This window comes from Scardinius erythrophthalmus (genome assembly GCF_964197995.2).
Source record: "Scardinius erythrophthalmus genome assembly, chromosome: 22".
Lineage (NCBI taxonomy): Eukaryota > Metazoa > Chordata > Actinopteri > Cypriniformes > Leuciscidae > Scardinius > Scardinius erythrophthalmus.
In genome coordinates, this window is record NC_138242.1 from 8,925,646 (window position 1) to 8,947,500 (window position 21,855).

The 21,855-nt window shown below is 38.1% G+C and overlaps 1 protein-coding gene across 9 annotated transcripts in view; it reads left to right on the top strand.

Moving 5' to 3' along the window:
* The window catches only part of kmt2ca (lysine (K)-specific methyltransferase 2Ca), a 138,926-nt gene that overhangs the window by 35,614 nt on the left and 81,457 nt on the right, over positions 1-21,855 (top strand). For all 9 annotated transcript variants that reach the window (XR_014029225.1, XR_014029226.1, XM_081353291.1 and 6 more), the window contains exons 3-7: positions 1,923-2,020; positions 10,124-10,274; positions 14,582-14,794; positions 19,004-19,155; positions 19,239-19,348. Coding sequence is in view for 7 of the 9 variants with exons in the window: in XM_081353291.1 (XP_081209417.1) it covers positions 1,923-2,020; positions 10,124-10,274; positions 14,582-14,794; positions 19,004-19,155; positions 19,239-19,348 (724 nt within the window). In the remaining 2 variants the exon portion in view is untranslated. The remainder of the gene's footprint in view (positions 1-1,922; positions 2,021-10,123; positions 10,275-14,581; positions 14,795-19,003; positions 19,156-19,238; positions 19,349-21,855) is intronic.

A 21,855-nucleotide genomic window follows, 5' to 3' on the forward strand; every position in this document is an offset into this window, starting at 1 on the left:
CTGGTTCGAGTCTCAGTACTGGCAGCAAATGTAGTTGGGGGGAGTGAATAAACATCAATTTCTTCCACTCTCATTACCCACAACTGAGGTGCACCTGAGGTGTGTGTGGTGTTCATTGTGTGTGTGTTCACTACTCACTGCTGTGTGTGCTCTTGGATGGGTGAAATGTAGAGCACAAATTCCGAGTATGGGACACCATAATTGACTACACACATTTCACATCATCATCACATTACTTTTTTTTTTGACTGAAGAAATACTAGTGACGAAATATGTATGGTCTTTGGCAATTTTGCTACTTTTAAAAAGCACTGTTTAAGAACTAGTTTTGATGTGTAATCTACATAAAGAATATAATATGCACCAAGACAGTCATATTTGACTGTTTAAGAGCAATAAGCAATGAAAAAAACTGTATTTAGTACTTAGAGACAGCTTTATGTGCACGCACTTTGCGTGTGAGCAAAAAAATCTGTGGGAATGAGAAAAATGATGCGCATGCCACAATCCCTCGCCAAAATACAAGCCCTGTAACACCAACAATATTCATCCCAAGCAAATGAAACTAGTGAGTGAGAGGAGGCGGGTTTGTGTGTCAACTTGCTGTCGGAGAGATGACAGAGCGAGAAAGCACTGCTGGTATCGTGTTCTGCAGGAAATTAGTAGGCTATTGGAAGAGTTTCAGATATTTTAGTATCTATGTATTGAAAAATCTATATTTTTTACAACACTAGTTTGCTTAGTGCACTTAGTTTATTATTTCAGATGCTTTCAGACTACAATGGAAAATTTGTATATTATATATAAAATTCAACCCGCCAAAGTGGTCAGTTGGAGTGACTGCGTTACACACCACTTACTAAAATCCAACCGTATTTGGCGGGTGTTAATGTCAAGCCCTTATAATCACAATTAAAATATCAAGTGAAATAATTGACAGTTATGTTTTTTTGTCATAATTGTGCAGCCCTAACTGCACCCCTTCATGAAGTGAAATGGGTATAGGAAGTAGTCCGTTCGAGGAACTAATTTTAAAATGTGTTTATAAGTTGATTCTCATAAACGGATACAGCAACATGGCTCTGGTAGTGTGTAAAACTTGCAAGTGCTTTTATTTTCTTCTTGAAATGCAAATCTATTTGGATTGGAATATTTGTTATAACATGATTGCAGTTTCTGCTGTATGTATTCCATTAAACATGAAGTGAATTTGACATCTACTGTAAAAAGTAGGCAGCACACACTGAACAGACTTTTTATACACTTTACAGTTTACTTTAAAACCAAATAAATAATGTATCTGCTCAAAACCTGTCTAAAAGGGCTTCTCAAAGAGCTTGAATGTTTAGCGTGCTGTGTGTAGAGTTTTTTGGTTTTGCTCACCTCTTGATCGTGTCTGTTGTAGGGAACTAGATTTTGTAACCATAGTGACGAGCAGCCGAGAGCTTGCTGCAGGCCACACTGAGCCTCCATTGGCTGTTCCACGCGTGTTGACATGTTGGTTGCGGGTGGGGGAAGGGTGGAGACTCACACACTGACCCACACTGTCATGAAGATCTCTAGTCCATATATCAGCACTCATCCTGCGAGTAAAATAGTTTTCGTGGCACCCATAACACAGTGCAAGGCAGCCTCTGACTTTTTGAAATTGAAGCGTTTGTTTGAAAATGATGTAATTGAAAAAGGAAACGCTGCTCAAACTCACTGCCAAATGCTGCACGTTTACATAAAAAACATGCAAATGAAGACTTACCATGTCTGCCATGCTTTTGGTTTCTGCCCTGCACCATGATATAAAAAACAGTTCAGTGGTTTGTAAGGTGGATATGGTGAAGATTGTTAGTACACAATAAGATGTGTGTGTTTGTAGAACACTGTGGCCTTGCTGTTATGGAATATTCACAATATTATTTTTATTGCAGGTTTCGTAGTCGAGGTTGTGCACAGGCCGATGATGAGGACAGCATGGACGCCTCTGATGTCACACCAACTCCAGACATTGACATCACACCAGAGATGGGTGAGGGTTTTTTTAAAAGAAAGTTTTGTATTGTTTTATTATTATTATTATTATTATTATTATTATTATTATTATTATTTTTTTAACTAAATGATTTAAGTTCACAAGCCATAAAAATGAATTGACCATGCTACATTATTCCTGATGAGAGAGTGACAGCCCTGTTAACTTGTCTGAACCCCTCACATTATTCCTGGGCCATCTTTACTGTTGAGCCCTGAATGAGATAAAATGACTTGGAAAAATAATACAAAGAAAACATAGGCAACATATTGTCCTATTGTCTTCCCTGCTTGACCAGTGTTGTCCAGTTTGCAAACAAATGACTCGTTTGAAAAGACTTACAAATCGGTCTTGAAATCATATCAGTTTGTGTCAGTTGCGGCTGCTGGTCTTTCAAAGAGGGGAAGCTCATTTTCGGCCTACATCATTAAAAAGTGTCCATTTATTTATACGTAAATTCTACGTTCCTTTTCAAGAAAATGCTCTGTGACTTGTGTCTTTTCCAGTGACTTGACCAGTGTCCTCTCAATCGCCAGCAGAGTTAAATATAATTGTACAAATGTAATAATATAATAAAGGTATAAATAATAATATAATAAAGTATAATAATACTACTAATATATTTTTTTAAATTATTTTAATAATTATTTTAATTATTACGAATAATAATAATAATAATAATAATATAAAAAATATAAGTAATAATATAATAAAGGTATCAATATATGATTCTGTGAAATGTATTATAAAAATTGGCTAGCAATTTCGACAAGCAAATACCAAGAAATAAGTTGCAGCAGTTTGTCTCGACTACAGTTGAAAAATCCGCGATGGGACTGAGCCCGAATAGCTTCAGCGGCAGCGACTTTTTATTGTATGAATTCGCTGTCGATCAAAAGGAGATGCAGCCTTTCGACAGACCCTCCAATCATCACGCAGAAGCCCGGAGTACAGGCCAGCCCACTCCTCATTCACCCCCAGAGACGTTAAGCGTCCGTGGGCGGGACATAATCGCAGCATTTGACAGCAATGCTGATTTCCAAGTCATAATCGCAGCAATGACCGTCTAGTTTCGAAGCACTGAAAAAAACTGTTCGAAGGAGCCCCATTGAAGTCAATGGACTCTGGGCTTCAACAGGGAAATGCACTGTGACGCTACGGGAATGTATGAGAAGGAAATCGAGTCAGCCGACCTGCTATATGTAACTGATTCTGAACGAACTCGTCTTTGAGATTAACGTTTTCTTATGCTTTTTTATTGGCTAATCTGTGATCAACACTTCAAAAACATGTAGTCTTTGACGCTCTTCATCGAGCACTTACACAGATACACACGGGAGCGTTTGAAGGCGGTGTCTATCAGCGGATATATTAGGGATCTGCTGATAGACGCCTGCTTTTAAATGCTCCCGTGTGTATCTATGTAGTAAGCGCTCGATGAAGAGCGTCAAAGAAGTCATTGTTGATCATCTTAGCCAATCACAGACATATATGTTGAGCGCATCAACACAATGGCCAATCAGAGGTGTTTAAGAATCTGTTCAACAGCGCTCAAAATGCTAGAGGATAATGCTGGTATCGTCACATTTTTAAATTTTACTCTACAGTATATACTGCAGCAGTGTTAATTTTGACAGCAAATTTTGATTTAGTTTTGCAGTTTAGTAAGTGTGCGCTGTACTTCATAAACAATGTTTTGCGTAAATTCACATTTGTGTGTTTTGGTGTGAGGTGCATTGTGTATAACTTGATAGATGTTCTGTCACTAATTCCCATGTCATTTAATCTCTTTTGCAGCCCTAATAATAATTAGGCACATCCCATCCCCCTCCTGCCTTTTTGCACTTTTCAGTTATATTCTGAGGTGTTAGTCAGTGATATACAGATGATTTTCACATTTACAAAAAGCTCTTAACATCTTCGTTTCATTTAGTACGCTGGAAACTTTTATTCTTGGCTCTTCACTGGTGGAGTTTTTCACAAACGTATTCTGGTAACCAGTAAGTGCGTCTTATCTTCCGATCTTACCCACATCCTGGAAGACTGATGTAGACTGCTGTAGACTTTCATGCTGAGAGAGTTGTTATCCCACCCAGGGCTAAAGGCATTATGGGACATATCTCTTTTCTGGGTGTCAGTGTGTCTACACATGTAGTAACTACTTAATCTTGCAAGATGGACTTTTAACTATTGGCATAAAGTCTGGTCCACTGACTGACATGTAAATTGCCCAATCACAGTTACATTTTTTTTTTTTCTGTACATTTTATGGTCATAAAAAAAAAATCAGATGTCATGTTAGCTTTATTTTGGTCCACATGATAAATATATTCACAAAATTAGTTACATTGTGTAGAGTTTTCATAAAGTTTCCTTATATATATATATATATTTTTTTTTTTTACTTTTAACATTTTGGAAATTTATTTGATGGGTTTGTGGGCTTCAGATTGGATCTTGCCATTTGGAGAAAGCTCTTGTCAATTTTATATGCAATGTGCTTCAGGCAGTCTGTGAATGATACATGTTTGCTGTTGTTTTTGCAGTATCTATCATCATCTTGATTGTTTCTTGATTTAGTTCTCTTCAATAATTTGTGACATCACATTAGTGTTTCCTGGTCTTTCTGCTCTAATATGGGGGTGGTCTTAACCCTTATCAACCTCAGAGGACTCTATCATGATCATGCCAGCTTTTTTTCTACGAGGGAGATAGGGTGAACATGGTTGAATAGAAATATATTTGCAGGCTTGTTTTGATTCAACTGTAGAGATGTAGTTTTGTGTCTAGACAGTATGAAGCAGCACAAAAATAAAGATGCTGCTTACGCTTCAGTGACACAGCGGCTGCAAGATATTTATTTTCTCCATTTATCAGCTCTAAAAGTTCCTTAATGACAATAGAAAATAACTTCTGGGTCACTGAGTCGCAAAAACCCAAAAACAGTCCAAAGGGGATAAGACAGAGTTGGAATAACCCTCAGTCTCTCATGACATTCTTCTTACTAAATGTATTTGATTTTTTTTTCTCTCTTTTAAAAGCCTTCCAAAGCCTTTCTAATTCCAAAGCATGAAGTTTTCTAAAGTAATCTTCTGGTATATTATACCGGGCTTCTTTCAGCACTTCCCAGAGTTCTTTTATTTATTTCTCTGTCCAGGGGATCCCATACGGCTTCTATAAGATTCAGGTCTGGACTCTGTGGAAGCTGTCAGTAGGGGCTTTCGCACCGGGTAGTTCTAGGAACTTAGTTCTAGGAACTAGCCACCAGGGTGGTTCCCCGAGTTTTCCCCGGGTTTTCCTGGTTGCATTAACACTGCCAGTAGGAACTCTGAAGTGACGTAACCTGCACTTGTTGTTGTGACTTTTGTTTTGACGGTGCGGCGGACCTTTATTTTGACGAAGCTGAGAATGCCAGAGCCTGAGCACACAGTTCTCGGTGTTTCGTGTGCGTTCGGCCAATCAGTGTACACTAACGTCACGGATGGTTCCTATTGTGCTGGGTTACTCGCTGACTCTTCTCTGAAGTAGGAGCAAAAATAGTTCCTCCAAAAGGAGTTTCTAGAACTAAAATCGTTCCTAGTTCCTGCGGTGCGAACAAGCCAAAATCCGGGTACTTCCACCAATAGTTCTAGGAACTATGAAAAGGTTCCTACACGAAAAAGTGAAAGCCACTAGTGTTTTATTAGCTGTGATCAGCTATTTTTCTCTCTAAATATGATTTCACTGTATTAGCAGTGTTCTTGGTATTGTTATCTGAAAAAAATAAAACCATTCCCAATCAGGTGCTTTCTAGAAGGAATGGCATGATGAATTGAAAGCATTTTCAGCATTCATTATCCAATCAATTCGGACAATATTGCCAACACTACTGGCAGAAATACAGCCCCAAACCAGGACAGACAGATATTGTCGACGATTGGAAAATTTGTCAATTTGATTTGATTTGTCACTCCGAATTGCTCATTTTCACTGATCTTAATTCCGATATTTGTGAGTCTTAGCATATCTAAGCCCCCATTTCTTGGCTGCTATCCTTCCATAAAGACCATTCCTGATCAAGCTTCTTCGGACTATAGAAGGGTCAACTTGTCATCCAGGTGAAGCTGCCAGATACTGAGCCAGGTCTTTGTTGGACTTCTTCCGGTCTCTCAAAGAAGAAACACTGAGAAACTTCACATCATATTTTGAAAGTTTTCTTGGCCTTCCAGTTCTTTTTTGTCCTTGACCTCTCCTGATTCTTCAAAAGTTTTTATAACAGCTTGAATACCACATCTTGAGTATCCAGTTTGTTTGCTGATTTCCCTTTGAAAGAGGCCTTGCTGATGCAAAATTTTGATTGTCTGTCAAATTCATCATCTTTGGCACATTGAATGGAATGTGATTGAGAGTTGCTCTTATTAGCAAGCTTCCAATGATTTTAAACTCATACAACATGTAGAGGTCTACCGATTGATCAGAACAATTGGTTATCGGCAAATCCAAGCTGATAATTTTTCCGGGTTGCGTTTTCCGGGTCCGTTTTCATAACATTATAAAGTAATTAATTTCATTCAGATTTAGATATCTTTTTTAGTCCCCAATGGGGCAATTCAGTTTTACAGCTGACCCATCCAAAGGTTTAAAATTAATTTGTTGACTAGACTCAGCATTAGTTGAGAATAGCATTGTGTTTGCTGTTGAGCCTGAGGACGCTAACATTAGTAATGCCTCAAGCGGTTAAAACAATGTGACAAAAACACACGCAGGCCCGACCCAAATGTTTAATGTCATGATTGTTATCATCTATTTGCGTTAGTTTACTGTATATCCAGCTGGTTGCTTTTATTCATTTGTTATGCAGCATAGTTGCTTATTTAAATCTAGTGGCATGAGAAAGCAAATTGATATGTTCCCGCAGCTGACAGAAACATATCAACAAATCCGAACCGCATCCAATGTCAGTTTTTTTTATCGTCACTGTAATACATATTTTGTTATTTTCATTAAATAACATGAAGTTACATACAATATACATATGCATCTAATTCCAATGCACTGGCCTTTGTGTAGATATTCAAAGATGGCCATCTGGAAGCATGACTGTTTGGATTTATATGAAATGGTAACACTTTACAATAAGAGTTCATCTTTAACATTAACTGAGGTTTATAAAAGTATTGTTCATTGTTAATTACAACATTTACTAATACAATTTTTACATTTTTAGAGTTGTATCTCTTAGCATTAATTAATACACTAAGAACTAACATGAATGATCAACAAGCATCATACAGCAAAATGGAGCAAGCTTTGGTAATAACTGAGCAAATATTTAATTACTGGTAATTTCTCACTGGAAATTACATCAAAAGTGGAAAACGTTGGTCAAAAATGTACATTACACACAAAGTGACCACCAACCAAACTTTCAGACGCCATCTTTATTTTTTAGCTTAAGTGTCACAGAGTGGAAAGCCCAGGATTGTGGGATATCAAAGGCAGTGATGGATATCTATGCTGCCTTCAAAAATCAATCAGATAAAGGTATCTCAGTCGATAGAAAGTGAAGCTAACATTGGATTCGGTTTTCAGCCCCAGTGTAATAGACCTTTTTCAAAGCAGTAATTTTTAAATATCAGGACAAATACAGGTGTTAGCAATGGCATTAATTAGGGATTCATTCCATTTAGGTTTAAGAGAGCCCGTTGTCTGCTATTGCTCAAGTGTAAGGGGAGGTCACACTAAATACGTGCCACTTTAGCCTATAGCCTAGAAGCCGTTTTTTTTTTTTTTTTTATATATACCGTGTACAAGTTTCCTGTATTTTCTGGTTGAATTCTAATAAAGAGACTGAGCAATAATGATATATGGTCATTAAACCATTGCTAAATTAGAATTAGTGTTTGATCTCGACAGCCTGGACAAAAAAAATGAACCGGAGAAGATTTCCACATCAAAGGCGGCGGATCCTTAGAACACACTTATGTCATTGCCATGACATATTCGAAGGTGTTTTCCAGCTGGAGCAAACTTTTCTGGAATATTATTCGCTTTGGCAAACAGTTTCGAACTCCCCAAAATCAAACTCCAAGCGAACTTGGTTTTGGTCTGATTTTATTCGAAATGACGTCACACGTCCGTTCTTCTTTTTGCACTAAAATGTTTTTACAAATACAGCTGTGTTTTTGTATTTTGTGTATTTGCACAGTAAATGTCTAACAAACTTCTGTCATGAGCTACATCTGTGTTTTAGGTTGTAAATGGTAGGAAATAGACTCTATCATAAGAGTTCCAGTCAGTCTTCATGTCACACTGATACGTTTTCATCTTCAGTATCAAACTGGTGCACACCTTTTTTTTTTCTTCTTCTGTTCTTATGTCTACTGACTTGAATGCTCTTTTGAACAATGGAAAAAACAATGTTCTGCCTTTTCAAACACCATTTTTACAAGTGCTGTGTGGGCAAGTCTGCCATGAGATGAGCCATTTTCCTCCCTTTAAAGGTTAATCTAAAGGTCATGGCTCCCATTGTAGTGGCTTTTTGTGATGCAGCGTATTTGTGAGGGAGTTTTTTTTTTGTTTGTTTTGTTTTTTTTGCATTGTCCTCCAGAGGAACAAAGTGTCAATATCCATAAGGTCTGGTTGTTTTTGACAGAAATTAATACTTTTAGTCAGCAAGTATTAATCAAATTTAATAAAATTAACGGCAGACATTTCTAATGTTACAAAAGTTTTTTTTGTTTAAAAGTTGTTCTTTTGAACGTTTGTGTTCAGAATCATAAAAATATGAAGCAACACAACTGTTTTCAACATTGATTGCAATAATAAATGTTTCTTGGGCAGCAAAATCAGCATATTATGATGATTTCTGAAGGATAATTTGACACTTAAGAATGGAGTTTTGGTCTTTGAAAAATAAATAAAATGACATTTTAAAATGTTACAATAGAAAACAATTATTTAAATTGTAATAATATTTTGCAGTTACTACGTTGTAGCCTTGGCAAACATAAGAGACTTCTTTCAAAACCTTAAAAAAACATATAATCTTGAATCTTATTATCTTGATTGTGATATTATCCATGGAAGGTAAGATTCATGCCACAGTGCTGAGTTTTGTAGATGTCTTTTAAAAACTTTCAACTAATTTAAAGGAATAGTTCACCATAAAACAGAATATCTTGTAATTTACTCATGCTCATCTCATTGAAAATCCATGTAACATTCTTCTGAGGAAAAATATCTCTGAAGGCTGTACTGGTCTCTTTTTTCCATACAATTACATTAGGGTTTGAAGCTGTCAAACTTTAAAAAAATTTACTTACTCTATTAAAGTATAAAGAAATAGCACTACTATGATTATTTTGTTTTGTTGTCTAAAATCCAATGCATCCTCAAGCAAACCCAGCTGAGAACTTCTGTTTTTATACATTTCCTCGTCTTCCTCATGGGTCATTGTATCTGCCATCTGGCAGCTCTTCTTCTTGTACTGCTTTAATGTAGCACCAGCAGATGACATGTTCACAAATATGAATGTCACTTTGCTGCAAGACAACATTCTTCACTCATACGACCGTTTCCATTAATCCAGTGGGCGTATGAAATGTTTCCAGGAAAGCAAGCTTGTGTTTCTGGTTATGTAGGAACACTTGATCGATAATTATTGTTTGTATAGTTTTAAATTAGTCATTTAATAGTTTTAAATGAGTCATGGTGTCAATCTGTAATTTATAAAATCAGGTCTTATGTCTTAGATTGTAACTCCTTTCTATCCTTCACTACTGGGGTTCATTTTAAACTTCTAATCAAGGTGAGCCTGGGGAGTGTTTTTCCCCACAAATTTTATGAACATACAAACATGTTTGCAGTTTTTGCTATCAACTCGAATAAACATCTGGTTATGCGTTAATTCCTGAGCTTTGAGTTTGTGGCCCACTCATATGACCTTGGTTACGCTAGCAAAAGAAATTGTTTTAGAAACCAAAAGACTTTTGATTAATTTTAAGAAAACGTATTTATTTATCTATTTTGATTTCATGTTGACTACCTTTTGTTGTTCAAGAAAAAGTTGTGAAAAGAGAAAGTACATTAAAATCGTCCCTGTCCTGTTTGAATTCATAGATATGCTTGAGCCAGATACAGATGATGATTTCCCTGAGCCACTGGATCTCAGCCCCAGAGACGAGAGGCCTCTGTCCCCGCTCTTCCAGCGTTCCGTGTCAGAAGACTCTGCTGGCTCGTCTGCCTCCACCACTAGAAAAGCCAAAACTAGGTTAGTACACACACAAACACTTACACTCGACTGACTCAAAGCTGTGTGTATGTGTGCGTTTAAAGGTTGAGCGGCAAGCTTTTATTAAGCTTTAATGTTGCCCTGAAGAGGGTGAGAGAGTTCACACAAACAGAGTGTACTGATGAACAATATTTGGACAGAAGAAAGTGTACAAGGGAGTTCAAGGGGGTCAATAGGGTCTTACAAAACAAGTAGCAAGTTGCGTGTTTGTGTGTGTGTGTTTGTGATGAATTGTATGTGACGAAGAGAAAGATGTGATGTCAAACTTGTGAAGGAATCACTTACTGAGGCAGTTCTTTTTAGAGAATCAGTTAAAATGATTGGTTAATCAGTTTGAATGGTACACAAGAGTTGTCATGGTGTGAATCGTGGACTGAATCGGTCACTTACTCACTGGATGACTAAAGCCCAAAGTATACTGCAGTTTTTAGGCATATGCGAGGGTCCGCGAACAGTGCGCAATGCAAATTTCATCACCAGAATGTAGGGGTGGGCGAAATACATCACAACATATTTTGACATTTTGACACGCCTTGTAAGTCCAATATTGTAAGTCCTGTGCTTTTGTTTTACAGCAGATAACAAAACTAAAGAGCAACAACTACAAAATAGCTGTTAGGAGGGGAAATGAGATAGCCGCACCTTTTTTTAAGGTAAAAGAGTAAAGTCATTTTTATCGGTCAGAACTTCTGGAGAAAAATAACGTGGACAAAGAAACTTTCTAGAGTGCGTTTTGACCGCCTGCGTTCACGCACAATATCAAATGGATTATACTTTGAAAGGTTACGTGTTCGAATGTACACATGCGCTAATGTACATGTAAAACAAGTAATAAAAACTCAGTGAGTGTTTTAGCGCAATTTTCTCACGTCATGGGATCACAACACTAAGAGATTTTTAGATCACAACCTGGATTTTTTTTGTGCGTTCCCGAGATTAGACCTTCCTTAACATAATGCCGAAAACCCGAAGTCTCTAGGTGGTCTGGTTGAGGAGTAGATAGAAGTGCAAGATTGGTGCGCACAGACAGAACAGAAATCATGAGTTAACAATCGCAATTTTGTCCGGGGGAAAATTGCGCTAAAAAACGAAGTATACTTTGGGCTTTAGTTCTCTGTTGTGTCAGACATCATAACTTGCAGTTCAGCCAGCAAATGTTACTTTTTAAAAAAAAAAAACATGTGGAAAACAATGCTAAAAATACCAGTTTCAGGATTTTACAAAAACACTGGTAGGCTACGCATGGCTGCAGCTAGTGTGCTTTTTTGGCACACTCTGAGTGAAAGCGAGGGAGTGTGGGGGGAGGGGACCGCTGAAGCCCTGCTGCTGTCATTAGTAAAGGGAGGGGGTGAGAGAGTGCTCTCTTTTAGTTTCCCAATTAGCACAGATTGTGCACTTGCTAATGTGCAGCACCATTTGCAGTGTGTGAGAGGAGAGGAGACCCCCTTCAGTACTGCATGCGCTTCACATCTTCTACTGACAACAGCTCTCATGGGCTGCACAGCTGACATAGAAAGTAAACGAACTCTAATGAGAATGCGCTGACAATTATGACATTTCACTAAGATTTCACAACAATCACAATGTTTATGAGCAAAATGTTGTTGTCGAATACAAGTAAACACACGCACCCAAGAGCGAAATGACAGGAAACGTGACAAATAAATCATGACTGTTTAGACTGGTGACTTTAACTACAGAAATTTCAGGACAGTTTGGATGCAAATCTTTTTTTAGGGTGACTTCTATACAAGAACATGCATGGCTCCACTTTGTAACAGCTTTTGCATCCAGACCAGCCATTAATTTACTAGAGAATGAGGCAGTTATGTTATTTTGTGTTGCTTAGTTTTGTTAGTAATTCACCAAACCTAAAAATTTTGGGCCAAAGACCAAAAACAACTTAACATTGTTTAAATAAATGTACTACTAGGAAAATTCTGTGTAGTTTTGTATGCAATATTGACTTTAAGCAGGGTTTCCCAAATGGGAAGCTCCAGGGTGTTCCTGAGTTGATGAAAAGCTAATAATTAATTAGATAACAGAAAATTTTAAATAAATAGGGCTGCACAGTTAATTAAAATACATTTTAAATTGCTGTATGGCTTAGTATAAATTTCAAATCACAAAAGGCTACGATTTAGTCTGAAGAGTTGTGTTGTTCAGAGTGAAATGCAGCACAGTGTTAATCTACACATGTGTAGTTCATGATGAAGTGTATCAGTGTCTCAGACGGATCAATTCTCAGTAGATGAAAAAAAGACTCTCTGAGATGCTGGAACACCATAATCTTAAACTGGCAGTACATATTTATGTAAGTAGATCACAACCTTTGCAATTTGAGTATCGCATCAAGCCACATCATATTTTCTATATATATATATATATTTTTTTTTATATAGTTATATTTATATATAATGTTATATATTTATATATAATGTATATATAAATACATGCTCTTCCCTTAAAGGGGTCCTATTAAGCCCTTACTCAGATGTAAATATTAACAATGGCGTCTGTTTCAAACCATTTCGAGCCCGATTCAAGAACGGATTTCACAGGATGTTTCAGAGTGGTATGTTTTGTTTAGTGGTTCTCTTATAGATACAATGTTATCCACCATTTAATCATATTTGTCAGAAACCTATGGTAATACGAACAGTAACCGATCACAATATCATGGATAATTTTCCTGAGGGACAGTGAACAGTCTTAAAAAAAAGCAAGAGCTTACACAAGCTAAAGTAAACACTACATCAATACTATAATGTTAGTTAGCAGGCTAGCGGAGGCAAAGCTTTGTCCTTCATTTACATCATAGCTATCATAGCAACTACATAAAACTTAAAATTGAAACTTTTAATAGAAAACGCAACTACTAATAATAACAACTTACAAGTTGTGATCCATAAACGACAGATTGTCCCGACAAAATGTGGATGGCCACGTCTTTCAGGAGAAGCTTTTGTGCGTATAGTCTTTATTGTACTCGGTATGCCGGCTATTCTCTGTAAAATTGCTCTCTTTATCTTCTCTAGCGCAGCTCAACCAGGCCTAGCCAACTTTTTTGCGTATTATTTGGGTGGGGTATACTTAAATGAGGAACATTATGAATTCATATCATGAGCCATTCGTTGTAGTTCTTGAAAAGTGGATTATGTTAAATAAAATATCTCCCTTTGGAGTGGACTTTGAGCTTTGTAACATTGCAGATCTTCTTTATGCTCAAACAGCAACATTACATTAAAGTTGAAAAAGTGAAAAGCATAATAGGACCCCTTTAACAACGTGCTTAAACATGGGAAAATAAAGCACAAATAATTCATAACATTCTATAGTGTTTTCATTATAATGATATGTTTATGGCAGATTGGTGCTGCACATCTTGCACTTAACTGTATTTTCATCTACTTTATCAAGTGATTCCAGTTCCAGACATCACTGCCTGTTTTTGAAGCAATGATGACAAACGACTTTAATTACAACGTATGCCTACTGTTGAAAAAATATGACGAGGAAAATTATGTTATACTTTATCATCAATGTTTAAAAAAAAAAAGAAACGTCTAAAAGGAATATGACCCAATCATATTTTAGCAGATAACCCATTCATAGTCGATGTTCACTTTATTTTGCCGGTCTGGACGGCATGCTGTCCTAACTCTAACCAATCAGACCCCAGGTACAGCCCAAAATGCTTCAATAACCAATCAGAAAAGAAAAAAAAATGTTTCACAGCGTTTTTCATGATTGATCATCAGTGGCACATCCGAGTACTTGAGGACTTGTGCACATCCCTAGTTGTGGGTTGAGTGGGTGCTCTTTTCTTTTGACTGATTTAAAGTGTGATTTCACTGTCAGAGCCATCCAAGGATGTCATATCTTCTCACGTAATTCTTTTTTAGTTAGGTCACCCAGTCAGAACAGTTCCAGCACCTCGGCAGGGCACTAGGGCATGAGACATGGACTATGAACCCCTGACTAGTCAGATTGTTGCACAGATAGAGCAGTGTGGATTGGATGCGCAACTGCTTAATGACTTGGGGCAAAACAATCTACTTTTGGCTATGAAAGGTCACTTCATTCATAACTGCGAGTTGCATTCTCAGTATTGCACTTTAAGTATGCAAAACAGAACCATGCACTTGGAATGTATGGCCCAGCATTTACGGCTATATGTGTGTGTGTATTAAGGAATGTTTACTTGTGTTATGTTTCTGATTGAATAGGTGAAAAATGTCTGAAAAATGTTTTCTACATTTTTTTTTCTCTCTCATCCCTCTCAGAGAAAAGCTCTGTGCCTTCTGCTACTGTGGAGAAAAGAGTCTCTTGGGTCAGGGTGAGTTGAAACTGTTTGGACCCACGCCTGGTTACGTCCCCTTGCACATCCGGAACCGCCGCGGCAGCTCCGAGAAGGATGACGATTACCATGACGACGAAAATGATTTCGATGACAATGACAACCGCAGCCCAGGGCATCGTGGGAGCAGCCTAAAAAAGTAAGTTATTGCTGTTGTCAGGTTAAAGGTGCATTGGGTGGATGTTTGGTTCTGCCAACAAGTTTTAAAAGGAAATGGAAAAAAGGAATGCAATTAAATTTTTTTTCATCAAAGGTTTTTTTTTTTTTTTTTTTTTGCATCATGCCATGAATGCTCAAATTTTAAGCATGTTGTAATATATAATCACAAGAACACGTCCCTAAGCCAGTTATTGTAATTGTTAATGTAATTGAGAATTATTATTTTTTTAAATCCCCATTCGTTACAGCTTACTGTATTTTTGGCTGGTGCTCATTTGCTGTATGTGTGCGCGCATAAGGGGAATGGTGAATGAGAAAGTACAGTGTTTGGTAGTCTTTGTGGAGGTGGTATGGTGCGGTTCTGAAGTGTTAGACTGACGTGGCTTTAAGTTGTGATGTGTCATGAGGTTGTGTTGAGGTGAGAGTTGAGAAGGGTTTGCAGGTTTTGTTTGCTGCTGGGACTAAAAGCCCCCTGTTTAAAAAGCATTGACCCCGATGACCTCTGTAGAGCTGAAACAATACTGGGTGCTGTGCTAGACACCATCTCATCAGATTATGTAAATTACTTGTCGTAATCAAACACAATGTGGCTTTAAACTATGTTCATCTTTATAATGGTGAGGTGTGTTTTTTTTTTTTTTTTTTTTTTCAATCTTAAAATTTCTTTTCACATTAATTAAGCATAATATTCCTAATACATTAATGCTCACACACAAACAAATAGTGCTTCAAACTAACCGTTTGGACATTTTTAATGTACAATAATTCATTGGGAAACTTGAAGAAAAACATGAAAATTATTGCTTACTCACCCTGATGTTGTTTCACACCTTTTCTTCCATCAAGCTAAAATATTTAGCTCAATATCCATATAATATGTGGCTTTTTTCTATACAATGAAAGTGAATGGCTCAAAAAAAAGTACCGTGATATAGAGCCATTATGTTGTCATTTTTATACGACTGCTCTAATATCAGTTCACTTTCATTCTATGGAAAAGATCTACCTTGGGGGAAAAGACATTTGGTTTTAGAATTACCTGAGTGTTTATATTTGCATTTTTTGGGGGTACAATTTTCCTTAAATTAGGACAAAAATCCATTGTTGCATGCTTGGAAAATGGACATAGTTGTATTTCACAAATACATTCTTAAAAGGCTCTAGCTTTACTGGATGGAATCTGATTACTGAAGTTGTGGGTCAAACAGAACTTGTCTCTTCTATTGTGCTTTCTGATGGAGAGGAATGGAGTGCTTTGACCCAAATACTCTGGGAATTGCTAATGAATCCAACACCACAATTCAATTTGGGTCAATTAATTTGGTGCCAAAATTGCCTGATGATTAGTTACTAGATGGAGGGTTAAAGGAGAAATCCATTAGAGAGAACTCTACCAGCAGCCTTTCACAGAGCTCCACGTGACCTGTTGTTGTCAAAAGTTCCTGTCCATAGCCACCCTTGGGCTCATTGGACGAGTTCCTAATTTGCTCAGCTCCTCTCAACCAATCAGACGCCTCCCTGTGGAATGATGACGTAATGCTCTCTGTGCAGTCACTGGCAGGCTGCCAACAGGCGGTGGATTGTTGTGTTGGAGGCATCTGATTGGGTGGTCTGAGCTGGAACTGTGCCAGTTATTGACAGGGGAGTGAAAACAATAACAGCTCAAAAGAGTGAAGGAGAACCACTGCATATCATTTAAGGTAGAGACTGTTAAGGTGGACCAGACATTGCTGTGAGGTTTTTTTTTTTTTAACACTTTATTTTAATGTGTCCTTGTTATACCTTAGTCCTTAAATGTACAATTATACTTTTACAGGGACACATTCAAATATTGTAACTGTTTTTTTGTTTTGTTCTGTTTTAGAAAAAGCTAAGTGGAGTTTGGTGTTAACATGTTGCTTAGCTAACAATGTGACAGTCTTATAAGTTTGTCGCAATGCATTCTAAGGGTGTCTGAATATATATTATAGATATCGTATTGGTTTAAGGATGAGGGGTGATTGTGGAAGACGTTATTTCAGCTGCTTCCTGAAAGTTGTGATGGTCTCAACAGTTTGGGTGGAGGTTGGCATCTAATTCCACCATAGAGGAGCAGAGAGAATGAAGATTTTGTGCCTCATGAAGAAACAAGGCATCGCTCCTTCAGTGACCATAGCTGATGGGAGGTCTTGTATGACTAAACTTATTTGAGTGAATTAAGGAGGTTGCCGTTCCAGTGGCAGTCCTGAAAGCCAGTGTCAACCTTGAATTTGATTCTGGCCGTGACTGCCAGTGGCGTGAGATGAGGGGTGTGACTTGGGTTCTCTTTGACTGACTGAAGACCAGACGTGGCAAAACTGAAGCCACTGAAGTACTGTACCTGTGATTCCCAAGTCAGAGAGTGTGGACAAGAGGATCCGGTGGTTTGCAGTATTAAAGGCAGCAGACAGTTCCAGTAGAATAAGGACATTTCTTGGAGTTTTCTCTTGCCAGCTGAAGAGTTTCAGTTGTGGTCAGCAGGATGGTCTCTGTGGAGTGTCTGCTTTTGAACCCAGACTGGTTGTTGTCAATTAGGTCATTCTGTATGAGAAAAGCAGAGAGATGTACACAACCCTTTCAAGAGTTTTTGAGAGAAAAGTAGGGAAACTTTTTTTTTTTTGGTAAGCAATGGGGTTACCCAAACCTACTTGAATGTGGTGGGAAATGTGCCATTTGTGAGGGATGTGCTGTTGATGTGAGTCAGAGTGGGTGGCAATGTTGGTTAGATCTCTTGTAGTAGATGGGTGTGGATCTACTTTGGGACAGGTTGTTGGTTAGCTGGCACAGAGAATTTGGTGACCTATTTCTCTGTGAAGAGAGATAAAGAAGAGAAGAGTGGAATGTGTGTGGGTGGAGGTTGGTTGTGGCTAAGTGGTGCAGAGAATTGGTTGCTGATGGATGCCACCTTATCTGTGAAATAGCTGTCGAAGTCATCAGCAGTCATAGAAGAGGTGGGTTGTGGGGGTGGGGGTGGGGGGGTGACTGGGGAGGTAACCCGACAAGCCTGTCTGTTGGTGCTGTGTGAATTGGCTTTAAGGCTGCATACTAATTCAAAAATAACCTCATAAGTGACTGATTTGGAATGGTCTACTTTGGCAGCTACTTTATTGCCAAATGGAGCTCCTCACGTGAAGTGTGCAGTATACTCAGCTAAAACTGATAGCAGTACAGTTTGATATTGGCATCTTGTTAAACTAACAACTTACTTTTAGTATTAAATAAAATAATTTTAATCAATGTTTATCTCTATCTGTTCTGGACTAATTTCATTAAAGTATTCTGGAATTCTTCTGTGAAGGATACTGCATTATATTTTGGTGCACCTTTAATACTAACATTTAGTGCCTGCTATTTGGATAGGTCTTTACATCGGGACTGCACCTATGATGCCTTAAAATTTAAGGAACCACAATAGGAAACTAATTTGAGAATGACCCCTGTAAGCAAATTTCTTTAGAATAAAAGGAATTGTGGTTTTGTGTCGTCAACAATCAAGTCAACAATATGAACCAAGTATGGAATCGTTTCTAGGAATCAGAATCGTAATAATATTGTGTATAATGAATTCTTCAGGATACCCGTCCCTAATGTCGCTCCTCTGATGTAAGCCTTTTTAAAGAGGATGTTGCACACCAAACGGTTTATTTATATTTATGCAGATGTTCTGGACAGAAGAGGGATCACATACAGTAGTCTTTCATCCTGTCCCTGCTGCAGCCCACTTCTGGCTGGCCCTCTTCAAACCGGCTCTCTTTTTAAATGTTAATTCCTTTTTTCCGCTTCTCTGAGTCTCTGTGGCTCACTCTCTTAGCGCCACATCCAATAAGCCAGTCATTCCTGCCCCCCTCCCACCCCCTTTCCGGTTCTCTTTCGTCCTCTCTCTTTCTCCGTCTCTTTCATACTTTGTCTCTGAACAGCCAGTCCTTGTGTTGGAGCCAAGTATGATAACCCCATACCTCGCCGTTGCAGATGGGGCTTCATAGGATGTTGCAATTGCAATGTAGGCCTTCTTGAAACATCATTAGGATGCTGACGTCTAGAAATAAAATGCCACATGTTTGGAATCTGACAAAAGAGCAGGCCACATAGCTGTCACCTTGAAATGTTCTTTCGTAACTTGTTCAGTCTCTTTTCAGATGAAGCTAATGTGCCCGTTCGCTTCCTTCCTCAGGGTCAGCTCTCCAGACAGTGGCCTGCACTCAACCTCTGCTCCTGGGAGTACAGACCCCGCTGCCGAGGAGCCCAGCCGCAAATTCTGGGATGAACTGGGCCAAATAGGCCTTCCCGATGACATTAACGTTTCGTCTTTATTCGACCCCACTGGTAGGTAGCCCTACACTAGCGTTACATTGACTGTTTGTGTCTTTCAATGGCTGATGGTGTTCATGATTATTTTGCACCTGCAGGCCAGTGTTGCGCTCACCTGCGGTGTGCTGCCTGGTCAGAAGGTGTATGCCGTGGGGAGGGACAGTCGCTGCTGTATGTGGACAAAGCAATTGACTCAGGGAGCACAGAGGTGAGTGACACCTGCAACAGTGTGTTTGAATGTTTCTGTGGATTTGTTTGCGCTTTCTGCTTTAAAATGGCTGTTCCATCAACTTGTACCCTTTTTCAACTGACATACCAGCACCCAATCTAGCCCTGTTCCATGTGCATATACCAGTGAAAAAGTAATTCTGTTTTGTACACTTGCTGGTCTCCATCAGTACGTTGGAGGTGGAGAGGTGAGATCATTTCCTCACCAAGTATTCTGTTCAAAAGAGCAACTTGAAAACTAGAGCTCTTCAATTACAATCAACAAATCGAATGATAAATAGACTATTCATTTTTATTTTTAGATTTCCTAAAGATGACATTTACCAGTGTTAATTTATTAATGTTTAAAGATTAACTTTAGGTGAGCATTTGCTATGATAGATGTAGTTGACGATCTAAATGTAAAAATTGGGGGATGATGACCCAATGTGGTATTAACTCCTTCCCTTCACTTCCCCGCTGTTGCGCATATTCTGAAAGAGTACAGCAGATCTGAAACCAAAATCAAGTGAAGATGATGAAATGCGTAAACCAGAAAGAACCATGAAAGTTTTGTGATTATGATCAAAAATGCTGCTGCCGGCTTGCAACTTTTTTAGAAAATGATGGCGGGGGAAAAAGTGAATATATTGTGCATCACTAAAAGTATTGTTTTACTTGATATATGTAATTGACTTATGATGTCAACCAGGGCTGCATGATTTTAGGGGAAAATATAATATGCAAAAAAAACATAAAGATGTATGATAAAAAACTTTATTGTAGCTCCCCAATTTGGCTTAAAATGTTTTTGTTATATAATTATTATTATTAATTATATGGTTTAAACATAAATATAAATAAATAAATAAAAGATGGTTGGCAAATGTTGCTTTCCCAGATGCACAATCAGATCAGATCACATGCAGAGATGAGTGTGTAGAGCAGCAATTTACCGCCAATCGAGCAGTAAGACAAGACACTGAAAGCACAGTGTTTCAGAGACAGCGCATTTCGATTAATCATGCAGCCCTCTTCTGATTATGAAAACTATGTTCTCAAAACTCTCTTAGTAATAAATATGCAAGTAAATATAGACTGCACTATATTGTTTTTTTTATGAGAGGGTTTTATAGTAACACAGTCAGTGACGCCATTGTTTATCTCTGTGGACATGTGGGCTGAATTTGGCAGAGCTTTAACTGATCCCTTGATTCAGCATACTTTTTTGTGGCAAAGGGCTAATGGTGGAGTTGAGTGAGCCCATGTTTGCGTCGGTTTGTATTTTTGAATGCAGTCGCAAACTTGAGCTTAACTTTCCCTGAGAGTAATTTCTGTGGAGGAATGACAAATGCGCTCACTGTTGATAAAGTATTCAGAGTTAATCATGAATGGGGTTATTATTGGCAGTGGAAGAGACTGGAGAGGTTGTGTCGGTCCCCTGGTCTTTTAAATATTTTCTAATTAGGAGCGGAGCAGTTCAGAACTGCCACAGCCGTCTCTCTTGTGCAACTCTACTAATTAACACAATGCAATGTGACAGACGCAGGGGCGCGCGGAACCCGGGCAGGGAAAGCATATTAGGAGTAATTAATTTTTATATCAGCTTGTTCTCTTCACCTGCGATCAGATTTTTGTGGAAAAGCACATAGCATCTATCTGAGAGTGTGGATATACAAAATACAGTACAGATCTCTCAAAACTTCAACAATTCAAATAGAAACTTACTCGTAGGATAATTGTGGTCCATGTTCTGTGAGATAAGCAATATTTCATTAGCAGGGCTTGACATCAGCACCCGCCAATCCGCCAGATACGATTGGATTTCAGCAGTGGCGTGTAACGCAGTCACTCCTACTAGCCACTTTGGCCGGTTGAATTTTTATATATAATATATACATTTTTCAGTTGTAGTCTTATAAAAAAAGCATCTGAAATAATAAACTGTGCAATGTAGTTATGTCAAAAATATAGATTTTTCAATACATATCGACACTGAAATTCTGAAACGCTTCCAATACACACATTCCTCAGATACACGAAATCAGCTGCACGTTCTCGCTCACTCATCTCCCTGACAGCGAGTTGACACACGAACTCGCCTCTCCTCACTCCTTTGTTTTAATTTGCTTCAGATGAATCATTTTGGTGTTACAGGGCTTGAATTTCGGCATGGGATTATGCATAATTTTACTCATTCCCACAGATTTAGTTAAATTCGCCTCTCAGTACTAAAGTGAGTTCTTTTTCGCTGCTTATTGCGCTTAAACAGTCAAATACACACAAACAATAGTCAAAATGCCTGTCTTGGCGAGTATGTACGTAAACACAGTCGGTTATGTTTTAAGTAAACATTAACAGTTGAGAAAGAAAACACATGTGTAACAATATAATGGAGTGTCAGGCCTTAAAGTGACAGCAGATAATATTAAAATGAGATAATATAAGATCATATTAAAAATATCTGGAAGTTTTTCCCCATGGTATCGATGTCAAGGTTGTGGTCAG